At 43.2% G+C, this 27,628-nt stretch overlaps 1 protein-coding gene across 1 annotated transcript in view; it reads left to right on the plus strand.

Annotated features, from left to right (window-relative positions):
* Positions 1-5,147, plus strand: part of LONRF1 (LON peptidase N-terminal domain and ring finger 1) — a 45,068-nt gene extending 39,921 nt beyond the window's left edge. Inside the window, exons 11-12 of the mRNA XM_043893677.1 lie at positions 1,252-1,404; positions 3,786-5,147. Of these exons, the coding sequence (XP_043749612.1) occupies positions 1,252-1,404; positions 3,786-3,944 (312 nt within the window). The 3' untranslated portion in view covers positions 3,945-5,147. The remainder of the gene's footprint in view (positions 1-1,251; positions 1,405-3,785) is intronic.
* The last annotated feature ends 22,481 nt before the right edge of the window (positions 5,148-27,628 follow it).

Below are 27,628 nucleotides of genomic sequence, written 5' to 3' on the forward strand. Positions count from 1 at the left end.
CCACCTGTGTTTTATGTGCCTAGTCTTTTGGATCTTAGGCTGGAGGCCAAAGCATTTAATTTTGTATTTGCAGTTTGATGAACCAGTAGTCCAAAGGGCATACAGAGGGGATGAAGGTAGGACTTTACAGCAGAATTTCATCATTACATAATGTATTCCCTATCGTTTGATATTCTGGCTTTATTATGCTAAGTTATTGCATCTTTTGTTTTGTTTTTTTGACCCAACTCCCTGGTAAAAGTTGTAATTACGCTTTTCCTCTGTTCTCTTCCTACTTTTGCTACAGCAGATCTGTACCTGAGACCTCCCCCAATCTTTCCTTTCATTGTAGCAACTGTATTCTTCTGCTTTTTTGTTCCACTGCTTTCAAAGGCCCTTGATCCATAGAGATGAGTTCCCAGTCCCTGTAGACCTTTATCTGAGAACTCACTCTCCATCTTACCCCTCCCAGCTTGGGGCTGTTAGTTGGGTTCTGCAGTGTTGTACTGCTAACTCAGCAAGGCCAGGTTAGCAGTGCTGGGAGGTCAGGCCTTGCTGTCTTTTTTTAGTCTGGCCTATTGGTACTGTGCGAGGCAGAAATGTATGGTGTGTGAGGTTTACAGTGTTCATAAGAATAATACTGACCATATGCCCAGAGAAAAAGATGGTCTGAAAGGATACATACACCCCAGTGTTCACTGCATCACTGTTTACAATAGCCAAGACATGGAAGCAGCTTAAATGCCCATCAACAGAGAAGTGGTACATATCTACAATGGAATATTATTTACTGAGTGAAGTCAGTCAGACAGAGGAGGAGAAGTATCATATGACATCCCTTGTATGTGGAATCTAAAAAGAAATGAGACGAATGAACTTCCGGTTTCCAGGGGCGGGGAAGAATGTGAGGGAAGAGATAGTTTGGGAGATTGAGATTGACATGTACGCTCTGGTTTATTTACAACGGGATAACCAACAAGGACCTCCTGGAGAGCACAGGGAACTCTACTCAATGTGATGTGGCAGCCTGGATGGGAGGGGAGTTTGGGGGAGAGTGGATATGTGTATACCTATGGCTGAGTCCCTTTGCTGGCCACCTGAAACTGTCACAACATTGTTAATCAGCTATAAACAAATGGAAAGTTTTAAAAAAATAACTCTAATCCAGCATTGGAACAGGTATTCCTTTTTAAATATTTTCCCGCCACTTCTATAACATTGGTAGTGTGGATGGGAAGACTAAATACAGACATCTTACTGTTGTATTTCTAGGTTGAGAATGAAGATGAAATAGAGAACCTCCGGCAGCTTCACGATTTGGTCTACTCTCAAGCCTGCAGCTGGTTTCAGAATTTAAGAGACAGATTTCGAAGCCAGATTCTTCAGCACTTTGGATCAATGCCTGGGCGGGAGGAGAACCTCCAGGTAGGATGACTTTGATACTGTTTCCAAAAGTTTCACTCTGTGTGTAAACCTAAATTGGAAGATTTTTAAGTTTCTTCATCTTATTCAACATTTCCTTTGTCTTGTCGTTAGAATCATGACCGTGTATTTCTAGCACAGTGGTACCCACTGCATCTTATATAGGAAGAGAAAGGAAACAGGTGTGAGCTGAGATGTCTGTTAGGAGTGAGTGTCAGAGAAGGAGAAAGCCCCTATAGTGAGGATTTTTCAGAAGGAGGGATATGGAATCAAATGTGGGACATGGGAGGTCGGATCAAGATCCCACAGACACATCAAACTTACAGCTACATATGGAACAATTCTTACAGAACACGTACTGAATGCTGGCAGAAAGACTTCCAAGAGGCAAACAAATCCTCATATAACCAGGCAGGAAAGAAAAAAAAAAAAAGCGAAGGGAATTGGGATGGGACCTGCGGCCCTGGGAGGGAGTCGTGACGGAGGAACGGTTCCTGGGAGGTCCCTCAGTGGCAGGGAGACCAGCGGGGAAAAGAGGGCGTTTCGGAGGTCAGACCCTGCGAGGAGGACGGCGGTTGGCTGCCTGGGGAGAGCCTGAAGGGGCTGGGGTGTGGTGTCCCCTGCCGGGGGAGCACAGAAAGAAGCCTGGCTGCCAGAGAGGCAGGGCGCCCTCGCTGGGGAGCGCAGGACCACCACAGGAGCTTCTCTCAGGCAGTAGGGGCTGACTACACGAGCTCCGGGGGTGTTAGCTGCGACCGCTGTCCCGGACTCCGGAGGTGGCCGCACTCGCTGCCGCCGCCGAGGGTTTCCTGATTGGGCGCCAACCCCCGCCCTTCCAGAAGCATCCACGAGCCGCGTGCCTGCGCGCCCCCACTGAGGGGCGACGACCAGTCAGCCTGAGGAAAGAGGCAGCGGGCGTCCAAACCAAACAGTGCTCCAGCCAAAATCTATTAAACCCACACAAGCTGTGCAGGGGTGCTCCCACTTGTAAATAGCCATCTGAGACTACAGTGCCTAGTTGTTTCTCCTAAACCCAGAGTAAGAGAAATTGTAAGTAAAATGAAGACGCAGAGGAGGCACTCACAGTAAACAGATCCAAGCGAATTCCCTGAGAGAACAATGAAATAGAGGCCTCTTCAGTCTAGTAGACACCAGGTTCAGAAAGGAGGCAGTGAAAATAATTGAAGGAATTAAGAAGGGCTATCAACATAAATGCAGATTGTTCTAGAAAGTAACTAGAAACTATAAAGAGCTGAGAAAAATTAGAAAACTCATTTGCTGAGATGAAAGCTAAGCTGAAGGCAATGAATAGCAGAATGAATCATGAAGTGAGAATAAGAAAAGAATAAGTGTTCTGGAAGACAGAATAATGGAAATTACCCAAACAAAACAGCAGACAGGAAACCAAATGAAAAAAAAAAAGCAATATAAGATACCTATGGGATAAAATTAAGTGGGGATTTCAGGCGGGAATGAAAGAGAAAAGGGGATCAAAAATGTATTTGAAGAAATTATGACTGAAAACTTTCCAAATCTAAAGAAGGAAACACATCTCCAGGTACAGGAAGCACAGAGGATCCCAAACAAACCTACACCAAGACATGTTATAATTAAAATGGCAAAAGTGTAAGGATTCTAAAGGTAACAAGAGGAAACAGTTTATTACAAGGGACGCCCCCCCCCCCCCCCCCCATTTGGCTATCAACTGATATCTCTACAGAAATACTGCAGGCCAGAAAGGAGTGGCGAGATACATTCGAAGCCCTGAAAGGAAGAACCTGCAAGGTTACTCAACCCAGTACTGGGTGTCCTACTGGATACTCGACCCAGTAAGATTATCATTTAGAATAGAATGAAAGACAATTTCTCAGGAAAGTAAAAAGAATACAGCAATTACTAAACCTATCCTAAAAGAAATAGTGAAAAGTCTTCTTTGAATAGACATCCAAAAAAAAAAAAAATTCATTCTCTTCAAGTGCACATAGCAGGGCACAGAACTAACCTCTTTCAACAAATAAGAGTATAGAAATCAGAAATCAACTACAAGAAAAGAAGTGAGAATGATTAAATAGAGACTGAACAGTATGCTACTAAAAAACCAATCGGTCAATGAGGAAATCAAAAGTACTACCTCACACAGGTCAGAATGGCCATCATTTAAAAAGGCCACAAATAACAAATGCTGGAGAGAGAGTGGAGAAAAGGGAATGTTGGTGGGAATGTAATAGTTGCTACAGCCACGATGGAAACCAGTAGGGAGATTTTATTTAGAGAATCTGACACTGTGAACTGCTCAATCCAGATTAGCTTGGTGGTGGTATGTTGCTGCTGGGCCTACATAACTACTTGTTTTGTTAACATTATAAAATGTGGGTTCTTCTTAGGCAATCCCTAATGGACCGGCCTGGTGTTGGTGGCTTCTTGCTGTCCTTCCTGTTGACCCCCGCTATCAGCTGTCGGTCTTGTCAATGAAGTCTTTGAAAGAACGGTTGACAAAGATACAGCATATACTGACTTATTTTTCCAGAGACCAATCTAAGTAACCAACTGCTTGGATCCTCCTCTAAAATTATCCTAATCTGGCTGGGGTGACGGCCAGGTTGTCCGCTGCCTTTGCACATCCAGTGCTGGTTTAAGAAATGTAAGGAAACTGTTCGTTTTTTGTTTTTTTCTTCAACCTCCTGAGTCATGTGGTTCTGCAAATGAATACCTTCAACTAGGATTTAGACCACTAAGAACTTGCACAGAAAAACACACACCGAATGTGTGTTAAACCTCTACATTGTGATGAAGTTGCACTATGTACCATACTCTAAATGAAATGAGAACTGTGTGTGTGTATGTGGGGTGGGTGTGTGCGTGTGTGTGTCTCTGCACGTGTGAGTAGTATGAGTGCATTTTCTCTGGCTTTAAAATTTTAAAAGAAAAAAAAAAAAGCCATAGAGAGCAGTACTTGCCGAGGGTCATTTATTGCCCAAGTTTACAACAGTAGCGATACATAAGTTTTTGCAAATTGAATTTGCCTCAGATTTCTCTGTCCTAATGCTTACTTTGCACAAGTATTTAAGCTATGGTATCGAGTATCACTCTTTGTCGGAAATACCGCTCTTGCTGAACCGTCTTGACCATTGACTATGACACAGTTTCTTATTTATGTAAATACTTGCATCCCAACAGCCGACGGGCATCGGATGCAGAACCTAGAGCCAGTTTTCAGGAACAACTGCAAACCTGACTTGGTACTGTGCATCTATTCATAAAACACTTAAAACTGTGAAAATATGGTTTACACTTAACTGTACATAAAGGTAAATGGAGAACTCAGTTCAGTACCAGTTCGTTTGTACATTTTAGCGGGGGGGGGGGGGGGCTTTTCACATTAACTGCCCATCTGTGTAATTTATAGTTTGACATGATGTGTTTAAAAAAATTACATAGTATAAACCCATTAAGGATCTGAGGGAAGAGAAGAAGCTTAATGTAGAACTAAGCTTTTAAGTATGTGTGTTTTTTTTTTTTAATCCTGGTCTTGGTGCAAATGTTAGTTATGCCTTATTCATATCACAGTTAGGTCACTATGCTGTGACATGGTCTGTATTCATGCTGCCCTAGATACTTTTGTAATTATTTGTTGCAGACTTGTGACTGTCCCTCTTAACTTTCTTTTATGTAAGTAATTTGTAAAAAGTTTCTTAAAAATTTTGCTTTTGCTTATTTAATTTTGAATAAAAGCTAAATTCATAATACTTTTTTCTTAATTATTAGGTCAATGTCCAAAAAAGAACATGAGTTTTCTTTACTGTTTTTGTGTTATGAGATGTAAATAATACAGCTTTCAAAATATTTTTGAAATACTTTTTTTTGGTCATCTTTTGACCAAACAGTGAAGTGTCTTAAGGAAGCTCTAGTCCCATCCTCTAAAACACATTTTGCAACCTCTTAAAAGATCTGTCCCTAGTTGCTGTATTATGCAGGGAGCTCAACCTGGTGCTTTGTGACAATCTAGAGGGTGGGTCAGGGTGGGAGGGAGGTTCAAGAGGGACAGGACACATGTATACCTTTGGCTGATTCATATTGATGTATGGCAGAAATGAGCACAACATTGTAAAACGATTATCCTATCCTGCAATTAAAAATAATTTTTTAAAATATCTATGTCCCTTAAGGATAAAGATAAGACTCTTACTGACTCCTCTCGACTAAACAGTTTTAACTCCTTTGGTCTCCAGTTTCTCAGCTAGAATTTTTCAAATATAAATAAGTCATCTTAATATCAAATGTTTTTATTTTTCAAAAAGGCAGAAATGACTGCCTAGATAGAGGGCCACCCTTTGTCCCCACAATTATGCTACTCAAGAATCTTGAATAGTTGTACAGAAAATGTTCAACGAATGAGCAATTTCCCAAAAGTACCATGTGAATAGTTTCTGAAGTATTAGATTGAACTTTCTTGTAATAAACTATCTAATGTCTGTTAAATAACTTAAATAGTGTCTGGGTGGTATCAATGAAGAGTTTACCTATATAGTTCTCAAATTATGTATCACATGGCAGTAGGAGTTGCCTGGTGTTAGATCTCCATCTGTGATATGTTTCTGCAGTGTGTCCCCACACACACAGCAGCAGTACATGGTCTCTGTCTATATACACATGCTTTCTAATGGAAATTTACGGGTTTTATTTATCATTGACCCTGGTTTTGTGGTAAATGATCTCCGATAGTTACTATGTCTATAGATTTTTTTTTTAATCTTTGGAAATCTTTTTCCTCCTATAAATTCCATTCAGTTTATCAGGAAAAATAAAAAGCAGAAGAATCTGACATATTTTCTCTTGTCACTTTAAGTGACTAACTTTTGTCATGAATTCCATATTTCAAGCCAAGGTAGCTGGTTGTTGCGCTTCCCTTCTTAAACACCTGTCTCTACATGTGCAGTTCTATTCCTCAAGGTCAATTTGAATGCCTTCACTCAGGTAGAACCCTCAATCCATAACACTTTCCTTATACTTTACTTATAGCATTTATGGGGGATACCGGAATTAAATACATAAAGCCTCTTTTTGAGTATTGAGACTAATGTCTAGCAGTTTAGACAGACTTAATCTCCAAGACATAGGTTGACCACTCAACAGAGTTGAAATAAATGCCAATTTAAAAAGGAAGTTGGATAAAGATGGTTAGATTGAGAAAGTACCTTTGTCTTGTTTTCCTCCCCAAGTTCAAAACAGTGACAGTAAAGAAAATGAAATATAATAGCTGCAAAACCAAAGTCAGTGTTTTCTGGGGGAATTTCTGAGATTTGGAAACAGGATCTGATATAGAAGACCAGAGGAGAACATAGCTTTATAGAAATGGAGGACTACAGGGGAGCCCCAGACTGGTAGAGAATCTCGGGCAGATTCCTTGGGGAGATGGCTGGATAGTCTGGCCTGTCCCCACTTGGCCTAGGCAGCAGGCAGCAACAGCAGCTGTTCTCAGGCCAGAGCACTGAATGTGGGCGTTGGGCCAGAGAAGACCACGAAACCATAAATAGCTACAGATCCCCAATGGGGTGGCGAGCCCTCAGGCACAGACAGCAAGCTACCAACCTCCCTCACGTAGGCTGTGTTCTAGCCTTCTCCACGGTCAGCAGAAGCAGGCTGCCTGGGACTGAACCAGCGAAGCCACAGGAAGGAACAAAGGCGAGCAGACAGTCAACTCCTACGAATTTGCGGAAAAACACTCTAAACAAAGCGACAAATCCAGTGCCCTTTGGTTGGAGGACGTGCAATTCCAAAAACTACCTGGGGATCTAAAATATGTTCCTCAGACAGTCCTTGGCAACCAGTGAATGGGTCATAAAAATAAGCAGATGAGTTAAACAGAAGAATGAATTCAGACAGGATGAAGGGATGAGGCGGAGGGTGGGTTGGGGTCCTTTCCAGAACACAGTGCAGAGGTGGGCAGAGGCAGTGAAGGTGCTCAGTTGTGTTCAACTCTTTGTGACCCCATGGACTGTAGCCTGCCAGGCTCCTCTGTCCTTGGGATTCTCCAGGCAAGAGTACTGGACAGAGGTGCCGTTTCCTCCTCCAGGGGATCTTCCTGACCCAGGGATGAAACCTGCGTCTCCTGCAATAGCAGGTGGATTCTTGACCACTGGCACCACCTGGAAGCCTAGTTTTTTGAATCAGTGAATGAATCATAAAAATAAGCAGGTGAGTTAAACAGAAGAATGAATTCAGACAGAGGAGGAAGGGATGAGGTGGAGGGTGGGTTGGGGTCTTTTCCAAAACACACTGCAGAGGTCAGTAGAGCAAAGCAGGAGGGAAAGATCAAGACGTGGCAGAGAGATTCTAAGTTTTCACATCCATCTGTACAACTTTAAGAAGAGCAGAGAAGAAACAAGTAATTGAATCGAGAGTAATAAAATAACCTCTGGGCTTTCTTGGGGAATGGAGTTCATCCATTTAAATAGGACAATAAGGCAAACTTAGGTGACTAAGAACAGACAAAATAGCAATAACTCAAATTGGCTCATCGATCCACAGGGAGATGGCCAGCTCAATGAGATGAATTTTCTTCCTAAGCCAACATGTAAATGCCAACATTTTTTTTAAAGAGAAATTTATGACCAACTTAATAAATGAGTTCTCTTAGAGACCTGCTTCCAAATAGTTTTTGGCTGTTCACCAAAATTTAAATGTATCCTTGAGGAAATTTTTTTTGTCACAGTAGGATATTGAAAAGGATATAGGCTTCATTTCAAAATGTGGTAGACACTCAACATTTAATCCTCAGAAAAGTCCTGTGAAGTAGTGTCCTTGTAAGGATGAAGAAACAAACACTTAAGTAGTTAAGTAACTTGTCAAAGGATCACACAGCTAATGTATGGTAGAACTGACTAAACCCAGGCAGTCTGGCTCAACCTTAACCCCACCATCAAGTTCTGAGACATCAAAGAAGGTCTGAAAGTGACTGAAGTGACTCTCTGACTTAGAGGCTTTCCACTCGGGGGAGGGGTGCATTTTACAGTAATGGCATTAGAACTTGTGTCTAAACACCTCACCAAGATAGTGAGAGCCAGATCAGGCTCAGCCCTATATTTTGGGGAGCAGTGTAAATTACTAACAACCTTTTTAGAAAGTAGTATTGCAGGGTATGTATATCACAGATCTTTAAAATGCTCTTAATCTTCAATCCTAAAGGAAATCAACCCTGAATATTCATTGGAGGGGTTGATGCTGAAGCTCCAGTACTTTGGCCACCTGATACGAAGAGCCGACTCATTGGAAAAGACCCTGATGCTGGGAAAGATGGAGGACAGGAGGATAAGGGGGTGACAGATGATGAGATGGTTGAAATAACATCACCAACTCCATGGACATGTGTTTGGGCAAATTCTGGGAGACAGTGAAGGAATCCTGGCATATTGCAGTCCATGGGGTCTCAAAGAGTCAGACACAACTTAGCTACTGAAAAACAATCTTCAGCCTAATGTTGGCCTGTGGGGTTTTCTTATCCTACCTTATTTCAAGTAGCAGAGACCCAAATTAAAAACTCAGAACAATGGAAAAATCTCATATACTTATTTATGTACCCCATGCTTATCATCTCTATTCTTTGAAATACCTTTGTTGCTAAGTATTCAATGATTCCCAAATCTTAACACATTTGATTTAACTGTAAACCAGAGTCACTGAAATTAGCCAAGGTAAGTCTATGGACCCTTCCAAAAAGTGAAGGAAAGGAGGAAGGAAGGAGTGTGCATGTGAGATTCCTGAATTAAATTTTATCATCACTAACAAACTGAATATGCAGAGAAGTAACAGTGTGGCAAGCTGCAGAAACAAATCACTGAACGGCGGAACATGCTAGAACACATCTATATAAGGACAACAAAGAAAATGACAAGGTGAAAGGTTGTCATAACTCCTTGGGCAAGCCAGTGAGTGAAAGAAAAACATACTTCTAGTTCCGGGAATGTTTCCACATCAGTGGAGTTAGAAGAGACTCAGGAATTACCTCCTGGATTCAAATGTTCAAGCCCAAGACAGGGTGGTAAGTGGCAAGTGAAAATAGACATGGCGATAACCAGGTCTCAGTGAGCAGCCTTTGATTGGCTTCCTCTGAAATACCAGAGCCCATACTAGGCACAGGCATGTATGTTGCTGCTGAAAGCCTAATGCAAACCCAATTTCTGTTCGTTAAGTGAGCTAGACTCTTACCTGGGCACTTCAATTTTTTAATAACTTCCCTGTTCTCTCAGTATGCACAATAGTTGAATTCTATTCAGTTTCAGTATTAGTATTTCACTGTAAAGTTATCAAACTATGCTATCAATGCACATATATATATACACATCATATATATACACATATATATATGCATCTTTCCATATGTACATTTTTCTTTTCCCTTTTTTGATAACTACATGTATGTTAGCCCATTGATATTCTTTCATAGATCTTTGATGCTCTGTTGTACTTTCCCTTTCTTTCCTCTGTGTTTCAGTTGAGATCATTTGCTTTGATCTGTCTTGAAGTTTGGGCATTGGTTTGTGCTGAGGGGTTCACTAAGCTACTCTGTCACACTTGGGGTATTGGCATCCCTTTGTGTGGCTAAGCAGCCAGCAGGGGCCTTGAATGGACTCTAGCCCTCCCACGAGTGTGTGCTCTGCACAGCAATTTGGAGTCACAAGTTCCTGACGTGACTGCTGATAAACAGTCTTTCCTGCCTCCTAGCTTTCTCCACTTGTGCCTAAGAGCCCCTGGAACTTACCTCAACCTTGCTGTTTATGGTTTGAATGAAATGATCCAGCCTTAGCCCAGGGCTTGCAAAGCACTGCGCCTGTGGACCCTAATAACGGCATGCGCCCCCGGTCCTCTGCTGCTGGCGCTCTGCCTGCCCCCGGCCTCAGCCTCTTCGCGTGGCCCCCGGAGGCTGCCGTGGACCTCCGCCAGGACCTGTGAGTCATAACCTTCTCTGGTTCACTTTCCCTTTCTGTCTCTATCAGATTACGGTTCATCCTTTGACTCAGTACCGAGGCTCTACTTAACAATTGTTAAAATTTAACAAAAATCACAACAGCTTGCTGGAGGCTTTTTGTTCGTGTTGGTGTTTTATGCTTTCCCAGCTGCTTGGGTTTATAGCAGTGGATGAGTTTTCAGTGCTTACCTACCTGGTGAATAAGGGGGTTTCTCTCTTATCCTGGGCTCCCTCAGTTGGAGACGCTCCACTCCATCATGAACTCTGAAGATGGCTCTCTTGGTTTAGTATGTAGAGGATAGATTTCTGTTGTTTAAAGCCACTCAGTTCGTGATGGTTTGTACCACAATCTCAGGACATTAATACAGCATTCAATTCAGACTGACAAGAATTCTGATGCAAAAGCCATATGGAAGTGGGTCTGAAACTGGCTGAAAACTTCATCTTTTAGACATAATTGATTCTAGTAACTAGAGTTGGGAAATTTGTAGGCAAAATTGCCAGAAATGAAGAAAGGAAGGGACTTAAAGACGAATCAACAGATGAGACTCAAAATAATTCTGCCTTGAAGACTCCAGAAACATCTATTGGAAGATCCATTCAGAAGAACCAGTGAACACGAGACACACAGACAAGAAAATCCTCCTCTCACTGTGGAGAAAAGGGAACCCTCTCGCACTGCTGGTGGGGATGTAAACTGATACAGCCACTATGGACAACAGTTGGGGGGTTCCTTAGAAACCTAAAAGTAGAACTACCACATGAGCCGGTAATCCCACTCCTGGGCATATCCCGAGAAAACCATTCGTTCAAAATGACACATGTGCCCCAGTGCTCACTGCAGCACGGTTTACAGTAGCCAAGACAGAGAAGCAACCTGAATGTCCATCAACAGAGGAATGGGTAGAGAAGACGTGATACCTATACACAATGGAATATTACTCGGCCGTTAAAAAGAATGAAATAATTGCATTTGCAGCAACATGGATGGACCGAGAGATTGTCATACTGAGTGAAGGAAGTCAGACAGAGAGAAATGTCATACAACACCCCTTAATTGCAGAATCTAAAAAGAAATGATTTCTGAAAAACAGAAAATAGACTCATGGACTTGGAGAATGAACATTGCCAGGCAGGAAGGGATAGTTACAGAGTTTGGGATAAACATGTAAACACTGCTATATTTAAAATGGATAACCAGCAAGGTCCTACTGTATAGCACGGGGAACTCAATGTTATGTGGCAGCCTGGATCAGAGGGCAATTTGGGCGAGAATGGATACGTGTGTATGTATGGCTGAGTCCCCTTGCTGTCCACCTGAAACTATGACAACATTGATAATCGGCTATACTCCAATATAAATTTTTTCCTTAATAGAAAAGGAGTGAAATTGGGTCATTTGTAGAGATGTGGATGGACCTAGAGTCTGTCATACAGGGTGAAATAGAAAGACAAATATATATTAATGCATATATGTGGAATCTAGAAAAATGGTACAGATGAACCTTTTTCCAGGGCAGGAAAAGAGACACACACAGGTGCAGAGAACAGATGTGGACACTGGGGCAAGGGGAGGGTGAGTCAGAGCGGGAGATTAGGATGACACATGGACACTAAAGTGTAAAACAGCTGGAGGAAGCTGCTGTGTGGCCCAGGGAGCTCAGCTTGCTGCTCTGTGATGACCTTGGAGGGTGGGAGGGGGACTCAAGAGGGAGGGGATGTGTATACATATAACTGATCCACTGCGTTATACAGCAGAACCTAAGACAACATTGCAAAGCAATTACACTCCAATTAAAAACAATAATAATTTTAAAAGAATATGGAGGTTCCTGAAAAAAAACTAAGGGTAGAACTATCACATGATCCAGATATTCTATTCCTGCACATATATCCATAGAAAATCATAATTCAGAAAGATACAGGCAAAGCCACAGTAATCAAAATAGTATGGTTCTGGCACACAAACAGAAATATAGATCAACAGGAGACAGAAAGTCCAGAGGTAAACCCACACACCTATAGTCACCTAATCTACGATAAAGGAGGCAAGACTACACAGTGGAGAAGAGAGTCTCTTCAGTAAGTGGTGCTGGGAAAACTGGACAGCTAAATGTAAAAGAATGAAATTAGAACATTCCCTAACACCATACACAATGGAGAACAGTATGGTGGTTCCTCAGAAAACTAAAAATAGAGCCACCATATGATCCAGTAATCCCACTCCTGCACATATATCCAGAGAAAATCATAATTTGAAAAGATATGCACCCCAGTGTTCATTGCAGCACTATTTACAATAGCCAAGACATGGAAGCAACCCAAAAAGTCCATCAACAGAGAAATGGATAAAGAAGATGTGGTGTGTGTGTGAGTGGTCATAAAAAAGAACAAAATACTGTCATTTGCAACAACACAGATGGACCTAGAGATTGGCATCTGGAGTGAAGTCAGAGAAAGACAAATGTGCTATCACTTATATGTGAAATCTTAGAAAAAAGGGTACAAATGAACTTATTTACAAAACAGAAATAGAGTTACAGATGTAGAAAACAAATTTATGGTTACCAAAGGGGAAAGGGGGTGATAAATTAGAAGTTTGGAATTAAGATATACACACTACTATATTTAAAACAGATAACTAAAAAGGAGCAACTGTACAGCCCAGAGAACTCTCCTCAGGACTCTGGAATGGCCTATATGGGACAAGAATCTAAAAAAAGAATGCTGATAGGTATACGCGTAACTGATTCACTTTGCTACACACCTGAAACTAACACAACATTAACCATACTCCAATATAAAATAAAAATTAAAGTGTACACAGCAAAAATATAAAGCTTTAATGAACTATCACACCATGAAGATATCTGATTTAAGCAATAGAATAAAGCTAGTACCAAGAAATGCCTCTTGCTCTCCTTCCAAATTATTGCTACCTCACCTCCTCCCCAAATGTAACTACTACCTTGATTTCTAAAGTGAAGTCGCTCAGTCATGTCTGACTCTTTGCAACCCTATGGACTGTAGCCTATGAGGCTCCTCCGTCCATGGGTTTTTCCAGGCAAGCATACTGGAGTGGGTTGCCATTTCCTTCTCCAGGAGATCTTCCTGACCCAGGGATTGAACCCTGGTCTCCCGCATTGTAGGCAGACCCTTTACCATCTGAACCACCAGCGAAGCTGATTTCTAAAACCACTGTTTTTGAATTTATATAAATGGAATTCCATAATATTTATTCTTTGTGCTTGCCTTATTTCAATCATTATTATAGTTTTTTCATTTTCTTTGTCATACTATTTTATGAGCTTACCACGATTTTTAAATTTTTCTACTATTGATAGACATGGTTTATTTTCAGTTTTTTTTTTTTTTTGCTATTTTGAGTCATGCATTTGTGTATGTATCTTAATGAAGACAAACACGCTGGGGAGGTTAAAAAAGGCTGTGAGGCTAAGTGTGCTGGAATCACTTTCGACTGCTAGGAAAACCCAAGGATTGGCTGGCCTTGGGTTTTGTGCCATTTTGTTATATTAAATTAATGGAATACTGTTTTGCAATGTAACCCAGGATTAGGAAGGAAGCAAATGTTTTTCAGTTATCCTGTAGGCACGGGCAAGTCTGAGAGATGTCTGACTTTTTACCTACGTGGGGTCAACCTACGATTTGGAGTGAAATAAATATGCATAAACTCTGCATGTTTTGATTGTTAACCTAATACCTACAATCTTAACTGTGAGTTTAGATTTAGATACGGGGATCTTCAGATTGAAACACCATGCCAGCTTTTCTTAATCAAGGAGAAAACAATTTCTTAGCAAGGTAAAATTTTCTGATCTGTTAATAAAGATGTGTCAAGGAACACCTATACTCCACTTCTGCATGGGATAATCTGGTAATTTGTTAAATATCCTGAATTTCTAAAAATTTCTGTCTAGATTGTTAACTCAAATCTCTTCCCTTGTAGAGACACATAAGCATCCCCTGGTGGCCAAGAAGATAACTGCAATCTGAGATGTCATGGTTTTAGGAAAGGCTCATTCTAGACTACTTTCCTGCACAGTCCTGTGGGGGGAAATGAAAGAAATAGGGGGACTTGCTTGTAAATATCAAAGCTCACACCTCCTTTCCTACCTCACAGTGATTACCAGAAAGACTTGCAAATGCAGCCAAGAATACTGCCCAAACCTTAAAACAAGGGTTAGGCTGACTGCTCACCATATAGACTTAGATCATTGTTTTTGGTGGCTTGGTTTTAATGTAATTACAAATATATAACACATTTTTATATGAAAATTAAGTAATACATATAATAAGCAACAAGCAAAATTTCCTCATCATTTCTTCCCTGCATTCGAATTTTCCAGCTCCGTAAGGGCTCTGTTCACTGTTTGGACATGTTTTTAGGTAGGAGAAGCTTGCTGGAGGTTTTTTCAAGCTAAATTAGAAGAAAATTGGAAAAAAACAACAACAATGTAGCAGGAAGCTCCATCTGTCACATTTCCTCAGTTGTAGAAGTAAGTCTCAATTAAGAAATCTAAAAATTCCACTCATGAGCTTTCAAAGATTCAAAATTTGTAACAATTGACACTAACATATGAATAAATGCCAAATCTCAAACTTCATGCTGTCTATTAAAACGATACCACATAAAGATTATATGTAGTGAATTTTCACCCTCACCACAATCTTTTATCAGTTTCTCCCCCCATTTGGTTGACTTTTCTTCCTGTTGGTGTTGAAATATGAAAAGGGACAATGAGTCCACTGTCAAATCAAACTTTTTAACAGTAAGTCACTCAGTTGTGTCCAACTCTTTATGACCTCATGGACTGTAGCCCACCAGGCTCCTCTGTCCATGGAATTCTCCAGGCTGTGGGTTGCCATTCCCTTCTTCAGGGGACCTTCCTGACACAGGGGTCAAACCCAGGTCTCTTGAATGGGAGGCAGATTCTTTACCGTCTGAGCCATGAGGACTCTGGTGCTAAAGATATATGCATCTCTGTAAGCTAGTCAAACCACACAGATACCCCCTTGGACTATGTTAGACTACTGACTAGATCCTGGTTTTAGGCTGAGGAAGATAACCAGAGGATGCTTTCTCAGCGATCCATGCCTATCATGGTTCTTTGTGGCTCTTAACGATGGGGAGTGTATGTAACTGGCATACCTGTGATCCACTTACATCTTAAATTCAAGCCGGTCTTTGCCTCCCTCCCCCAGTGTGAGAAGTCACGAGACCCAGGAGAGCTTTGGCTACAGAGCCCCCTCTGTCAACATCCCTTCAGGGTGACTGCGAAGCCACAGTCACTTCCGTTTTTATTCACACAATGAACATCGAATGTGTCCGGCCAGATGCTTGGCAACAAGAATGAGTAACACAGAGTCCCTGCCTTCAGGAAGTTCTCCTTATAATTCGGATGTTTAACAAAGTTAAAAGACAAAACTGATTAGAATAAAATACTGACAACTTCTGAGATAGAAACTTCTGTCCAGAATATATACATAGCTCCTATAAATCAGTAAGAAAAAGCAAATAATCCAATATAAATATTCAAAGGAGATGAATGGCCAGTTCCGGGAAGAAGAAATACAAATCACTAGTACATAAAACTGTGGCACCTCAATAGTCGTCAGGAAAATGCAAATGAAGATGATAAAGAGGACTTCCCTGTGGTCTAGTGGTTAAGAATCTGCCTGCCAATGCAGGGGACATGGGTTTGTCTTCCTCTGGCCCAGGAAGATTCCACATGCCACGGGTCAGCTAAGCCCGTGTGCCACGAATTCTGAGCCCTTGCACTAGAGCCGGTGCTCCACGACAAGAGAAGCCACTGCAGTGAGAAGCCTGTGCACTGCAACTAGAGAAAGCCTGTGCATAAGAGACCCAACAGCGCCAAAAATAAAGTTTTTAAAAAAGATAATAAAGAGATGTCATTTTAAGCCTATTAGGTTAGAAAACAGTAGAGCATTAGCATCCATTATTAGGTGTGGGGAGATGGCACCCCCAAGCTTAACTGGTGACAGCATAAATTGGTCTGTCATATGGGGCAACCTTTGAATTTTAACTTAAAAATACTCATTCTGTGATCTAGAAATCTTGAGGTATATTTGTAAGAGAAATAGCCGAGCATCTGCAAGGAGAGAGCTTACAGAGTAATCTGTTTGTAATGCCAAGACGCAAAAAACACCTCAATGCTCACCAGTGGAAGAACAGGTAGTTAACATACTATTTATTATTAGTTCTGGACAACAGAATGTTATGAAGCATTTAAAAAGAATAACCTCTGTTTCTGTGGACATGGAGAGCCCTCCCAGAACATTTCCCAGAATGGGATAACCCATGGCTTTATTGAGAGACCTACTAAGTACCCATCGTAATAAATAGGAAAGGACCTGCCGAGATAACACCACTGCAGGACCACAATCACCTCTCTTTGCTCGCTTCTCTTTCTGAAAATTCCTTTAGATGGATTTCTCCACTTAGATTTGTTCTCAACTTCTAGTTTTCTTTTGTCTCCTATTTTCTATCTCCTTTTTTCCTTAACGTTCAACATCCCTGGAATTTCCACAACATTAGCCTTCAAAACTTAATCACAAATTATTTCAGTTACCATTTTTATAAATTTCAAAGATTTTTTTCCTGTTATCTTCCCCTTCCTCCTCTTCTTCCCCCCTCCTCCCCCCCCCCCCAACACTCTCTTCTGATACTATTAACTATAGCTTTTGTTCCCTTCCTGCATCTCCTATTTCCACTCAGCTTCTTTTCCCCATTTGTTGGTTTTGGTCTTCATTTTTCATGCCAGTGCTTTTCCTTGAATGTGTGATGACTTTTGGCCATCCATTCATATTTTCGAGAGACTCAAACAAGTAGGGCTGGGTTTGAAAAGTGAAAAGTGAAAGTGAACTCGCTCAGTCATGTCCGACTCTTTGAGACCCCATGTCCTGGGTTTGTTAAAGGCTGGTATAAAAAATTAATAAACAGAAACTTCTATTAAATAGAGTATGGAGACCAGGAGGGAAGCTCTCAGGTCCTGTGACAAGAGCAGACTCTGACAGGAAAAAGAAATATCTCTTCTTTCCTGGTAAGGACTCATCCTGAATATCCACTGGAAGGACTGATGCTGAAGCCGAAGCTTCAATACTTTGGCCACCTGATGCGAAGAGTCAACTCACCGGAAAAGACCCTGATGCTGGGAAAGATTGAAGGCAGGAGGAGAAGGGGACAACAGATGGTTGGATGGCATCACTGACATGAATCTGAGCAAACTCCGGGGGAGAGTGAAGGACAGGGAAGCCTGGCATGCTGGAGTCCATGGGGTAGCAGAGAGTCGGACATGACTTAGTGACTGGACAACAAAAAAGGAAAAGCCGTGGATTCTGTCTGCTGGAGCCCTCCCAACGTTCTTCCCCCCCCCTGTAAAAGTGCTCTTCTGCCCTTGCCATGTGGGAGACTCACATGCTGTTTGCCATGGTTGCAGCCCCTTACGTGCAATTCCCTGCTGATCCTGAATGAACCTATCTTTGGAGAAAGAGCCATGTGTTTGTCTCAGGTCCACACTGCCTTCACAGAAGACACCAGACGAACAGCCTTCTTCCTGAGGGATTTGCATAGCTGCATTTTTCTCCAAGGTCCTTCCTGTCTCCAGAGCAGAAGGCAGGTGCCAAGTGCGGGAATGACATTGAGGGCTCATTGTTCATGGTCTGGATTTTTCTTCACCTCTCCTCTATTTATCTTCTGCTCGACATGGGGTCTGATGTCCATGGCACCTTGGGATCAAATCCTAAGTGTAACCCTCCTGACTCCCACAGGTATTAATTCCCCCTGGTCCCCATTTCCAGCCCCCAGCCTCATGCCTCCCTTCACAGACCAGACCGCCTCCACCTCTAAGCTGTGGGCCCCTGGGGCCATCTTCAGTTATCAGTTCTCCCATAATGCAAGCCTTTGGCCTGAACTTCTGTTCAGTCATCCCCTCTTAGTATTCGTTGGGAAACTTTTCCACGTAAAAATGATTAACATATTTGGTCATTTTACTTTGAATTGGAAGTCTGAAATAAATCTCTGTAACCTTTAAAAATGGGGTTAGTTGTCCAATGAAGAACAAAGAATGGGGCTTCCCTGGTGGCTCAGATGGTAAAGAATCTGCCTGCAATGCAGGAGACACAGGTTCGATCCCTAGGTAGGGAAGATCCCATGGAGAAGGGAATGGCAACCCAATCCAGTATTCTTGCCTGGAGAATTCCCTGGACACAAGATACTGGCAAGCCACAGTCCATGGGGTCACACAGAGTCAGATACAACTAAGCAACTGTCTTTTTTAACTTTGTCCAATGAGGAAAACCACTCACTGGGGCTATGTCTTTCTTCGCCACTAGATGGTGCTGCCTCACCGGAAGATAAAATGAGGCCAGTCACCTCCGCTTCAGTAGGAATTGGATCTCTGTTCTTAAGGATTTCTCATTTGGACAAAACACCTGCTCTTACATAAGGCCACAGTGTTTTTTTCTATTCCAGAAAAATATCATCCATATTAGAAGGGGAACACTTTTTACCCATAATCTTTAAAGCCTGAATGACAAATGAGTATTTTTACTATTTGCCAGATGTGAAATCTTTGATCAGTTATTTACCTTTTCCAAGCCTCACTTCTCTAATCTATAAAATGATGAAAATAATAACTATATATTATCTAGTAGTTAAACATATCTCACAGGGGTAGAGGGTGGGTGCACAAAAAATATGCTAAGAATGGCAACACTATTAGAATAAATACTTGACTTTAAAAATGATCACTTCAAAAGTCAATTTATGAACCAGGAAGAAATAGAAAATATGAACAGACCAATAAAAAGTAATGAAACTAAAACTGTAATTTTAAAACTCCCAACAAACAAAAGCCCAAGACCAAATGGTTTCACAGGCAAACTCTACAAACATTTAGGAAAAGTTAACATCTATCCTTCTGAAACTCTTCCAAAAAATTGCAGAGAAAGGAACACTCCTGAACTCATTCTTTAAGGCCACCATCACCCTGATACCAAGCCAAAAATCCCCCCTCCCATAACACACACACAAAATTACAGGCCAATATCACTGATGAACACAGACACAGAACTCCAAATACTAGCAAACTGAATCCAACAGTACATTAAAATGAACATACACATGATCAAGTGGGATTTATCCCAGGGATGCAAGGATTCTTCAGTATAAGCAAAATCAATCAGTATGATATACCACATTAACAAATGGAAGAATAAAAACCATATGACTGTCTCAACAGATGCCAAAAAAAACCTTTGTCACAATTCGACACCCATTTATTTTCAGCTGTCGCTGGGTCTTTGTTGCTGCAGGAGGGCTTTCTCTAGTTGTGGCGAACAGCTCTCTAGTTGCAGGGTGCGGGCTTCTCACTGTGGTGGCCCCATGCAGGGCACGGGCTCTAGGAGCGCAAGAGCCCAAGCTTTTGTAGCTGCGGCACATAAATTTAGCTGCTCCACGGCATGTGGAATCTTTCTGAACCAGGGGTCAAACTTGCATTGCCTGCATGGGCAGCTGGATTCTTAGCGATTGGACCACCAGGGAAGTCCCAACACCCACTTATGATGAAAAAAAAAAAAAAAAAAAATCTCCAGAAAGTGGGCATAGAGGGAAACTACCTCCACATACAAACTTCCCTCGTGGCTCAGATGGTAGTGTCTGCCTGCAGTGCCGGAGACCCAGGTTCGATCCCTGGGTCAGGAAGATCCCCTGGAGAAGGAAATGGCAACCCACTCCAGTATTCTTGCCTGAGTACCCCACGGACAGAGGAACCTGGCAGGCTACAGTCCATAGGGTCGCAAAGAATGGATACGACTGAGCGACTTCACTTTCATGACAAATCCACAGCTAACATCATTCTCAATGATGAAAAGCTGAGATCATTTCCCTCTAAGATCACGAACAAGACAAGGATGTCCACTCTCAGTGAGGCAGAAGTTATAATGAGCCCCAGGCTGAGCAGCTGGAATCTGTCCCCTGCGAGCAGATACTCCAGGATAAAGATAATGGCAGGAGCAAGGAGGATCTGAGTCCTTTCTGGAGAGAAGAAAAAGAAACCACACATTTCTCAGTCTTTAGGTCAAGGAGACCTCCCAAACTACACATACACAGAAAGCTTCCTCAGAGGTCAAGGAAAGCAGGGAGCACCAGACCATAATATGTTCTTCCCAGAAACCCTTACACTGGAATCCATCTTGGCTAAAAGATGTGCAGGCATGAGGAGGGGACCCTGAGGTGGACCAGACATGAACTCCGAGCTAGACAAGGCAAGATGGTTGGCCAGAGGGAACCCAGAACCGACCCACGTAAGTGATTTCAACTACTCTAAGAGTGCAACTTCTTCTGAGTCTGCCCGCGTGTCTGTCCACACGTACGTTTCCTGACTCCCCCAACACCAATAAACAATTTACTTGTCTCACTACCTTCCATCTCTGTTGAAATTTCTTTCCACAAAGCACATGACCCAGGGTCTTGAAACTGGCCACTGGCCCTCCTGGTCTAGTGGCGAGGAAGCCTGGCTTCAGTCCCTGGTCAGGATACTGAGATCCCACTTCAGGCTGTGGCAGGTGGAGGCCACCCAAGGGCATCTGTGGTGCCAAAAGCTGAGAATCCAAGGTAAACTGTGGGCTTCGCTGGCCGTAGCTCAAGGCCCCTGACTTTTTCGCTCTTGCCCTCTTTCACGCTCTGCTTCGCTTTGTTTTCAAGACCCACGGGGCATGATCTCAGCCCACTCCCTATGTTATGACTCCTGTCAACTGAGGGTGGCCAGGGATGTCCCCCAGGCCGTGTGGATCCGAACAACACTTGGGTGACTGCTGATGCTGTCCTTTGGGAGCTGACAGAAATGTGATTTCTGACTGGGAAGGAGCCCAAGGGGTCTCTCTGTGTATAATTCTCCCCACATCTCTGCCCCATATGGCACCCTGTCTGTGCTTTTCTGTTGCACTGTATTCTCACTTTGTATCCCCATGCACTTTCAGGGAAGGATTTTCTGGACCTTATTCCTAAACTGCGTCCCTGCTGCTGCCAGAATCACTGTTGCCTGTGTCAGATGAAATTAGGAAGCTCCTGATGATTTTATTTTAGCCACCAGATAGTAGGGTCATGGATTTTGGGTTCTTCTGCCATCTGGTCTTTCAGCTCACTCAGTGTCCAAATACATACCATGAGAATTTCTCTACGCCCCAGCTCCCAGGTCTTGAACCCTGTGTCATCATCTATAGCACCTAACTCCAGTTTCTCCAAGGGTTCCTCTTGGCATCTGTCAGACTCGGGGCCTTGGCAGCCTACACACTGCCATGCCTAGCCTATCAGGCTGGCCGCTGCCCAGAAGTTCTCATTATAAACTTGGTAGATGCTTAACCATGAAGAATACACCCCAGTGTAGGAAAACTTGTCATAGGACATAAAGTCTATAGACAATAGAGCTATCCTCAGTGGAATCCTGGCAACAGATTGGCACTGATTCAAATGTCCTCTCTTGGCCACATGAGGAGACACCTTGCACAAGGTACCAAGAATGACCGGAGATGTCTAGTTAGGAATCAGTGGGGAAGTAGAAGACACTCCAAATCCCGTCTGCAGTAAGATCAAAGGAAATGTAGAGGATGCTCTGAATCTCCTTCTGGTGCCTCCTCGTGACATTCCCAGGGCACTGGATTCCATGAGAGCTCCTTTGTTCTCAGTTGCAGGTTACCCAACATGGGAGGAAGCCCATCCCTGCTGGAAGAAATCCCTCTGGATGTATGCATAAGAACTGGGAACTTTTAAAATAGACACGCTTTCAAACTGTGGTGCTGGAGAAGACTCTTGAGAGCCCCCTGGAGAGCAAGGAGATTAAATCAGTCAATCCTAAAGGAAATCAACCCTGAATATTTTCATTGGGAGGACTGATGCTGAAGCTGAAACTCCAATACTTTAGCCACCCGACTGGAAGAGCCGACTCATTGGAAAAGACCCTGATGCTGGGAAAGATTGAGGGCAGGAAGAGAAGGGGATGACAGAGGATGAGATGATTGGAGGGTATCATTGACTCAATGAACATGAGTTTGAGCAAGCTCTGGGACATAGTGAAGGACAGGGAAACCTGGGGTGCTGCAGTCCATGGGGTCACAAAGAGTTGGACACCACTGAACGACTGAACAACAACAAAAGAGGGAAAACAAATTCTGCTGCAACACTGCTTGGGTATATGTTCAGCAATGAAGAAAAATGGCTGGAAAACAGCTCTCTAAATTACAACACCATTCTGCAATTGGATCTTTATTGCCCAAAGATAGGATAGTGGACTGAGATTCCCTATGTTGAAGCCCTCATGGCCCTTTGCCAAGATTCTGCCCGAACTCTTATAAGCAAAAGCCCAGGGGACCGGAAAACTCTCTTGAGATGATCCCCTTCTAATTCCCCCCAACTCCTGAGGAGAAACTGAGCTCCCCCTACTCCTGAAAGCACCCCTCCTTCTTCAGAGCACTCACTTCTCTGGGCTCACCCACCTCGCTGGGCCCCTCTGACCCATCCACAACTCCGCGTCCCTATGTCTCTCCCTATAACTCTCTCTTCCTCCTCAGCATGGTTTTGATTATTAAGTACCGCAAAGGCCACCTCTAGGAGTGTGGGCATGGGGCTTGTGGGCCAAACTTTAACTTTTTTTTTTCCTTCAAACTGTAACTTTTGGAGCTTCCGCCCAGTATCGGGCAGACTGGCTATTACCCCAAGAAGAAGAGACGGGTCCCTCTGGGGTAACTCGCAGTGGAACTTTGTATCATCTAGGATCATGGGAAATATGACCTCTTAGGGAAGTGGCAAATGGCGCAGGGACAGAGTACGTGTGCCCTATTCTTTAACTGATTTGTGTGCTCAATCTCTTTAGTTGTGTCCACAAAGAGTGACCCCATGGTCTGTAGCCCGCCAGACTCCTCTGTCCAGGGGATTTTCCAGGCAAGAATACTGGAGTGGGTTACCAGGCTCTCCTCCAGGGGATCTTCCCGACCCAGGGATTGAAACAGGGTCTCCTGTGGCTCCTGCGTTGGCAGGCAGGTTCTTTACTGCTGAGCCACCGGGGAAGCCCTAGTTCTGGCATAGTTACTCCATTTTGACGTTCAAATGCATTCCCTTCCTCCAAAAACAGAGACTGGGTTGCTTTTCTGAAGATGCTAGTTAGTTGGCTGAAGGGTTTCAGGTCCTAACTCTGGCCTTTGATTTAACTTGGAAGGATGCCCAATTAGTCCTATCTAGATGTCATACTCCTGAGGAAAAACAGAGAAGATGGGCAGTAGCCCAGGGGCACTGTGACCAGCTTGGCAGGGGCCCACCCAAACATTCTGTCATGAATGGAGATGCCGTCCCAAGTCAGGAGCCCTGTTGGAATTATAATTTCTGGGAGGGAACAGAGTCAGGAAGCATAAAGGGTTAAAGGAGTGACGCAAGAAGAAAAAGAAAATCCAGCCCTCTTTCAGGGACAGCTTGTGGAGGCTTTTAGAAAATATACTGACCCCAATAATAGTGACCCCTCCACTCCTGAGGGACAGTTCCTGCTGGCACAACCGAGAAAGCCAGAAAGAGCCCCCTAAACCATGCCCAGCCTCCAAACAAGCAGGTCTCTGGAAGAGGAATTGCCCTTGGCCTGGAAGGGGAAAGGGTGGGGGGCTTCCACTAGCAAGATGCTGCACAATTAAGGCAGCCTGGGAGATGTCTGTCTCCATCAAGTAGCCCCCGGTGGTCCCTGACATGGAGGGAAGAAGACTGATTGTTTTTAATTGAGGGAGCCACTTACTCTGTCCTGATCTCTCACACTGGGCCTCTTTCCTCTAAAAGCTGCACAGGGACTGGTATCGATGGAAAGCCTCCCACCTGTTATTTCACTGTCCTCTCCCTTGACAAAGTGAACAGGGTTTCAATCCCACATGCCCTTTGGTTGTACCTCGGTGTCCTAACCCACTGCTGGGGAGGGACCTTCTCGACTCCCTTGGGACCATTAAACAAGTAGGACATATGGCAGCCCCACATTTTGACTCTGACTACATCAGACCAAGAGCAAGGTCCTATTCCCAGTCATATTCTACAAGGAGTGAACCTGCCTTTGGGGACCTAGGAGGACCCAGGAGGGCCTTAAATACCAAACCTGAAAGAATTAGTCTTAGGCCAGAAGCCACTTGCCCTAGTAAGAGACAATATCCAGTAAAGTTGGAAACAAAGAAAGGGTTACAAGCCTTTGTAGATAAATTCTTAACACATGCCCTGCCAGTCTCCATGCAATACTCCTGTTTTTCCGGTTGTTAAGTCTACTGGGAATATTGAGTGGTACAAGAGCTTAGAGCAGTAAATGATGCTGTGGTCCCTACACACCTTTGTGCACAATCCTCATAAAATATCACCTCAGAGCCCTGAGGATGCTAAATGCGCTACTGCGCTCGAACTCAAGGATCCCTTCTTTTGGATCTTAGTCCGTTCTCACAATATTTGCTTGCCTTCGAGTGGACTAACCACCACTCAGGCCAAATGCAACAGCACCCCTGAACAGTATGACTTTAGGGCTTTCAGGGTAGCACACACTGGTTCCCCCAGGCTCCAGGAAAACAACTATGGGAGACACACCTATAAGAATGGGTGATTCTACTGTATGTACATGGTATAATATGTACCTCACCATGGAGGTCTCAGATCAAAATACCACTTAAGTCCTTAGTTTTGGGGGGGCTACAGAGCCTCTCAAAGGCACAACAAATCTCAATGCAATGAGTTAAATATCTGGGATATATTACAAACAGAAATAGACAGTTATATCCATATAGAAAACAAGCTATATTTAGGCTAAAGCACTGCAAAGATCATCCTGCAATATAGGAGACGCAGGTTCAATCCCTGAGTCAGGAAAATCCTCCAGAGAAGGACATGACAAACCACTCCAGTATCCTTGCCTGGGAAACTCCATGGACAAAGGAGCCTGCTGGGCTCCACAGGGTCTCAAAAGAGTGAGACATGACTTAGCAACTAAACAACAACAACGAAGAAACATGTCTGTACTGTTTTGCACATGGTAGGAGTTTGTAGAATTTGGATTCCAAAATTTGGGCTAATGGCGAAGCCTCTATATGAAATCACTAAGACTCAGATAAGGAATCATTACTTTGGAATGAAGAACAGGAAAAGCCTTTTAATGATATTAACCAGGATGTCACCAGAGCCCCTGGTCACGGTCACCCCAATCTGAAAAAGTCATTCATCTTGTATGCAGTTGAAAAGCAAGGCACAGTTCTGGAGTTCTCATGCAGAAACTGGATAAGTTCCTCAGCCTATTGGGTATTTTTCCAAAAACTCGATTTCATGGCCCAAGGTTGGCCTGGCTGCTTCCAGGCGGGAGCTGCCACCACTTTATTAGTGGAAGAAGCTCACAAGCTTACTTTTGGACAGCCACAGGAAGTCCAGACCCCTCATCAAGAGTAAGGGCTTCCAAGATTAAACACCACAACTGGCTAACTGAAGGCCGTCTTACTAACATCACACTGTGCCCCTTCACTCCCAAGAGCTAACCTACAAAACTTACCACAACCTCGTCCTGGCTACGCTTAACGCCTGATGAGAGCCCAGAGCCAACACACTCCTGTCTCAGAACCCTTGAACCTGTTCTGCCTGTTCTGTTAAATTAGTCTGTAAGTCTAATCTAACAGACTAGGCCATAGAAAACCCTGAAGACGAATGGTTTACTGATGGTGGCAGCTTTATGAAGGACACAGTCAGGAGGGCAGGGAATGCTATTGTGAGCGCTCATAGTATCAGAAAAGCAAAACCTTTACCACCCAACACTGTAGCCCAGAAGGATGACCTGATAGTTCTCACCTAAGCCTGAACCCTAGAGGAAGGAAAAATTATAAATACATACACAGACTCAAATTATGCCTTCCTTCCTTCACATGCCCATGCAGCTGTCAGGAAAAAATATAACTTTTAAGAACAAGAAATTCCTGTATAAAATATGAGGCTGAGATTTTTACATTTCATAAAAGCAGCTCAAAAACCAAAACAGGTAACATTCATTCACTGCCACAGGTACCGAAAGGGAACTTCTCAAATTATCCAAGGAAACTACGGGGCAGGTTGAGAAGCAAAGAAGACAGCCCTAATGCCCATAACAGAAATGGCGCTGACCCCACCTCTTGCCCCTTTTAACCTTTTTCTCAGATACTTAACTTCCAAAGAGACCTGCTCATGAGATGAAGGAGGAACTAAGGAGTAACATGTTCATCAGAAATCACTCATACTTCTTTCTCCCAGTGGAAAATTATTGAAGGGTCAGATGATTCCATCTGGGGAGAAATGCAATGTCTACAATTGTTATCTGTCCTTTTACAGGGAAAGGGCTCCCAGATGTAACCAAAATGATACTTAAACCTGCAGATTCTGCTCCACTCATAATCCAGGAGGCAACCTCAAGCCTCCCCATCCTGTTAGCTCAGTCCAGAGATGAGACTTCTCCAGCAGAGGACTGGCAAATAGATCTCCCTCACAAGCCCCAGGGCTTCAATACTTGTTAGTCTTTACAGACATTTTCCCTGGATGGGTAGAGGGCCTCCCCACTAGGACAGAGGCGGTGGAAGCAGCTAAAGCACTTCTAGTAGATATCATTCCTAGGTTCCGTTTGCCTACCATCTTCAGAGCAACGGTGGACTCTCATTTGCAACAGAAATTCCCCACCAGCTTTTACAGATTACCACCTTCATTCATCCTGGAGACCTCAGTCCTCAGGAAAAATCTAACAATCTAATCATACTCTAAAGAAAGCCCTGGGCAAACTCTGTCAGGAAACATCAGAACTGTGGTAACGCCTACTGTCAAAGCTCTCGTAAGGGTCAGAGCAGCCCCTAAAACAACCACTAAGTTAAGCCTCTTTGAAACAACCTATAGAAGGCCATTCTGAGAGAGTCAATTCCTAGGTAGGTTGATAAGAAATCCAGGGTCCCCGAGGAGGAAAAAGGGGTCTGGGGCTCTCAAGGAGGAGATAGGGGTCTGGAATTCTCAAGGAGGAGGAAAGGACAAACATCTTTTTTTTTTCCCTCTACATTCCTTAGTCTTAGTCACATAAATCGTTTTTTTTCTTTAAGCCCAGAACTGATGATTACACAACAACTCAGTTTAAACTCTGTACTAAGGATTATATAACAACAATGTATCCTGAGTGAGGACAGTTTCTCCTTCCTGAAAACCTTCTGACTAATCCTGATATCTTA

The sequence above is a fragment of the Cervus elaphus genome, chromosome 32, assembly GCF_910594005.1.
Source record: "Cervus elaphus chromosome 32, mCerEla1.1, whole genome shotgun sequence".
Lineage (NCBI taxonomy): Eukaryota > Metazoa > Chordata > Mammalia > Artiodactyla > Cervidae > Cervus > Cervus elaphus.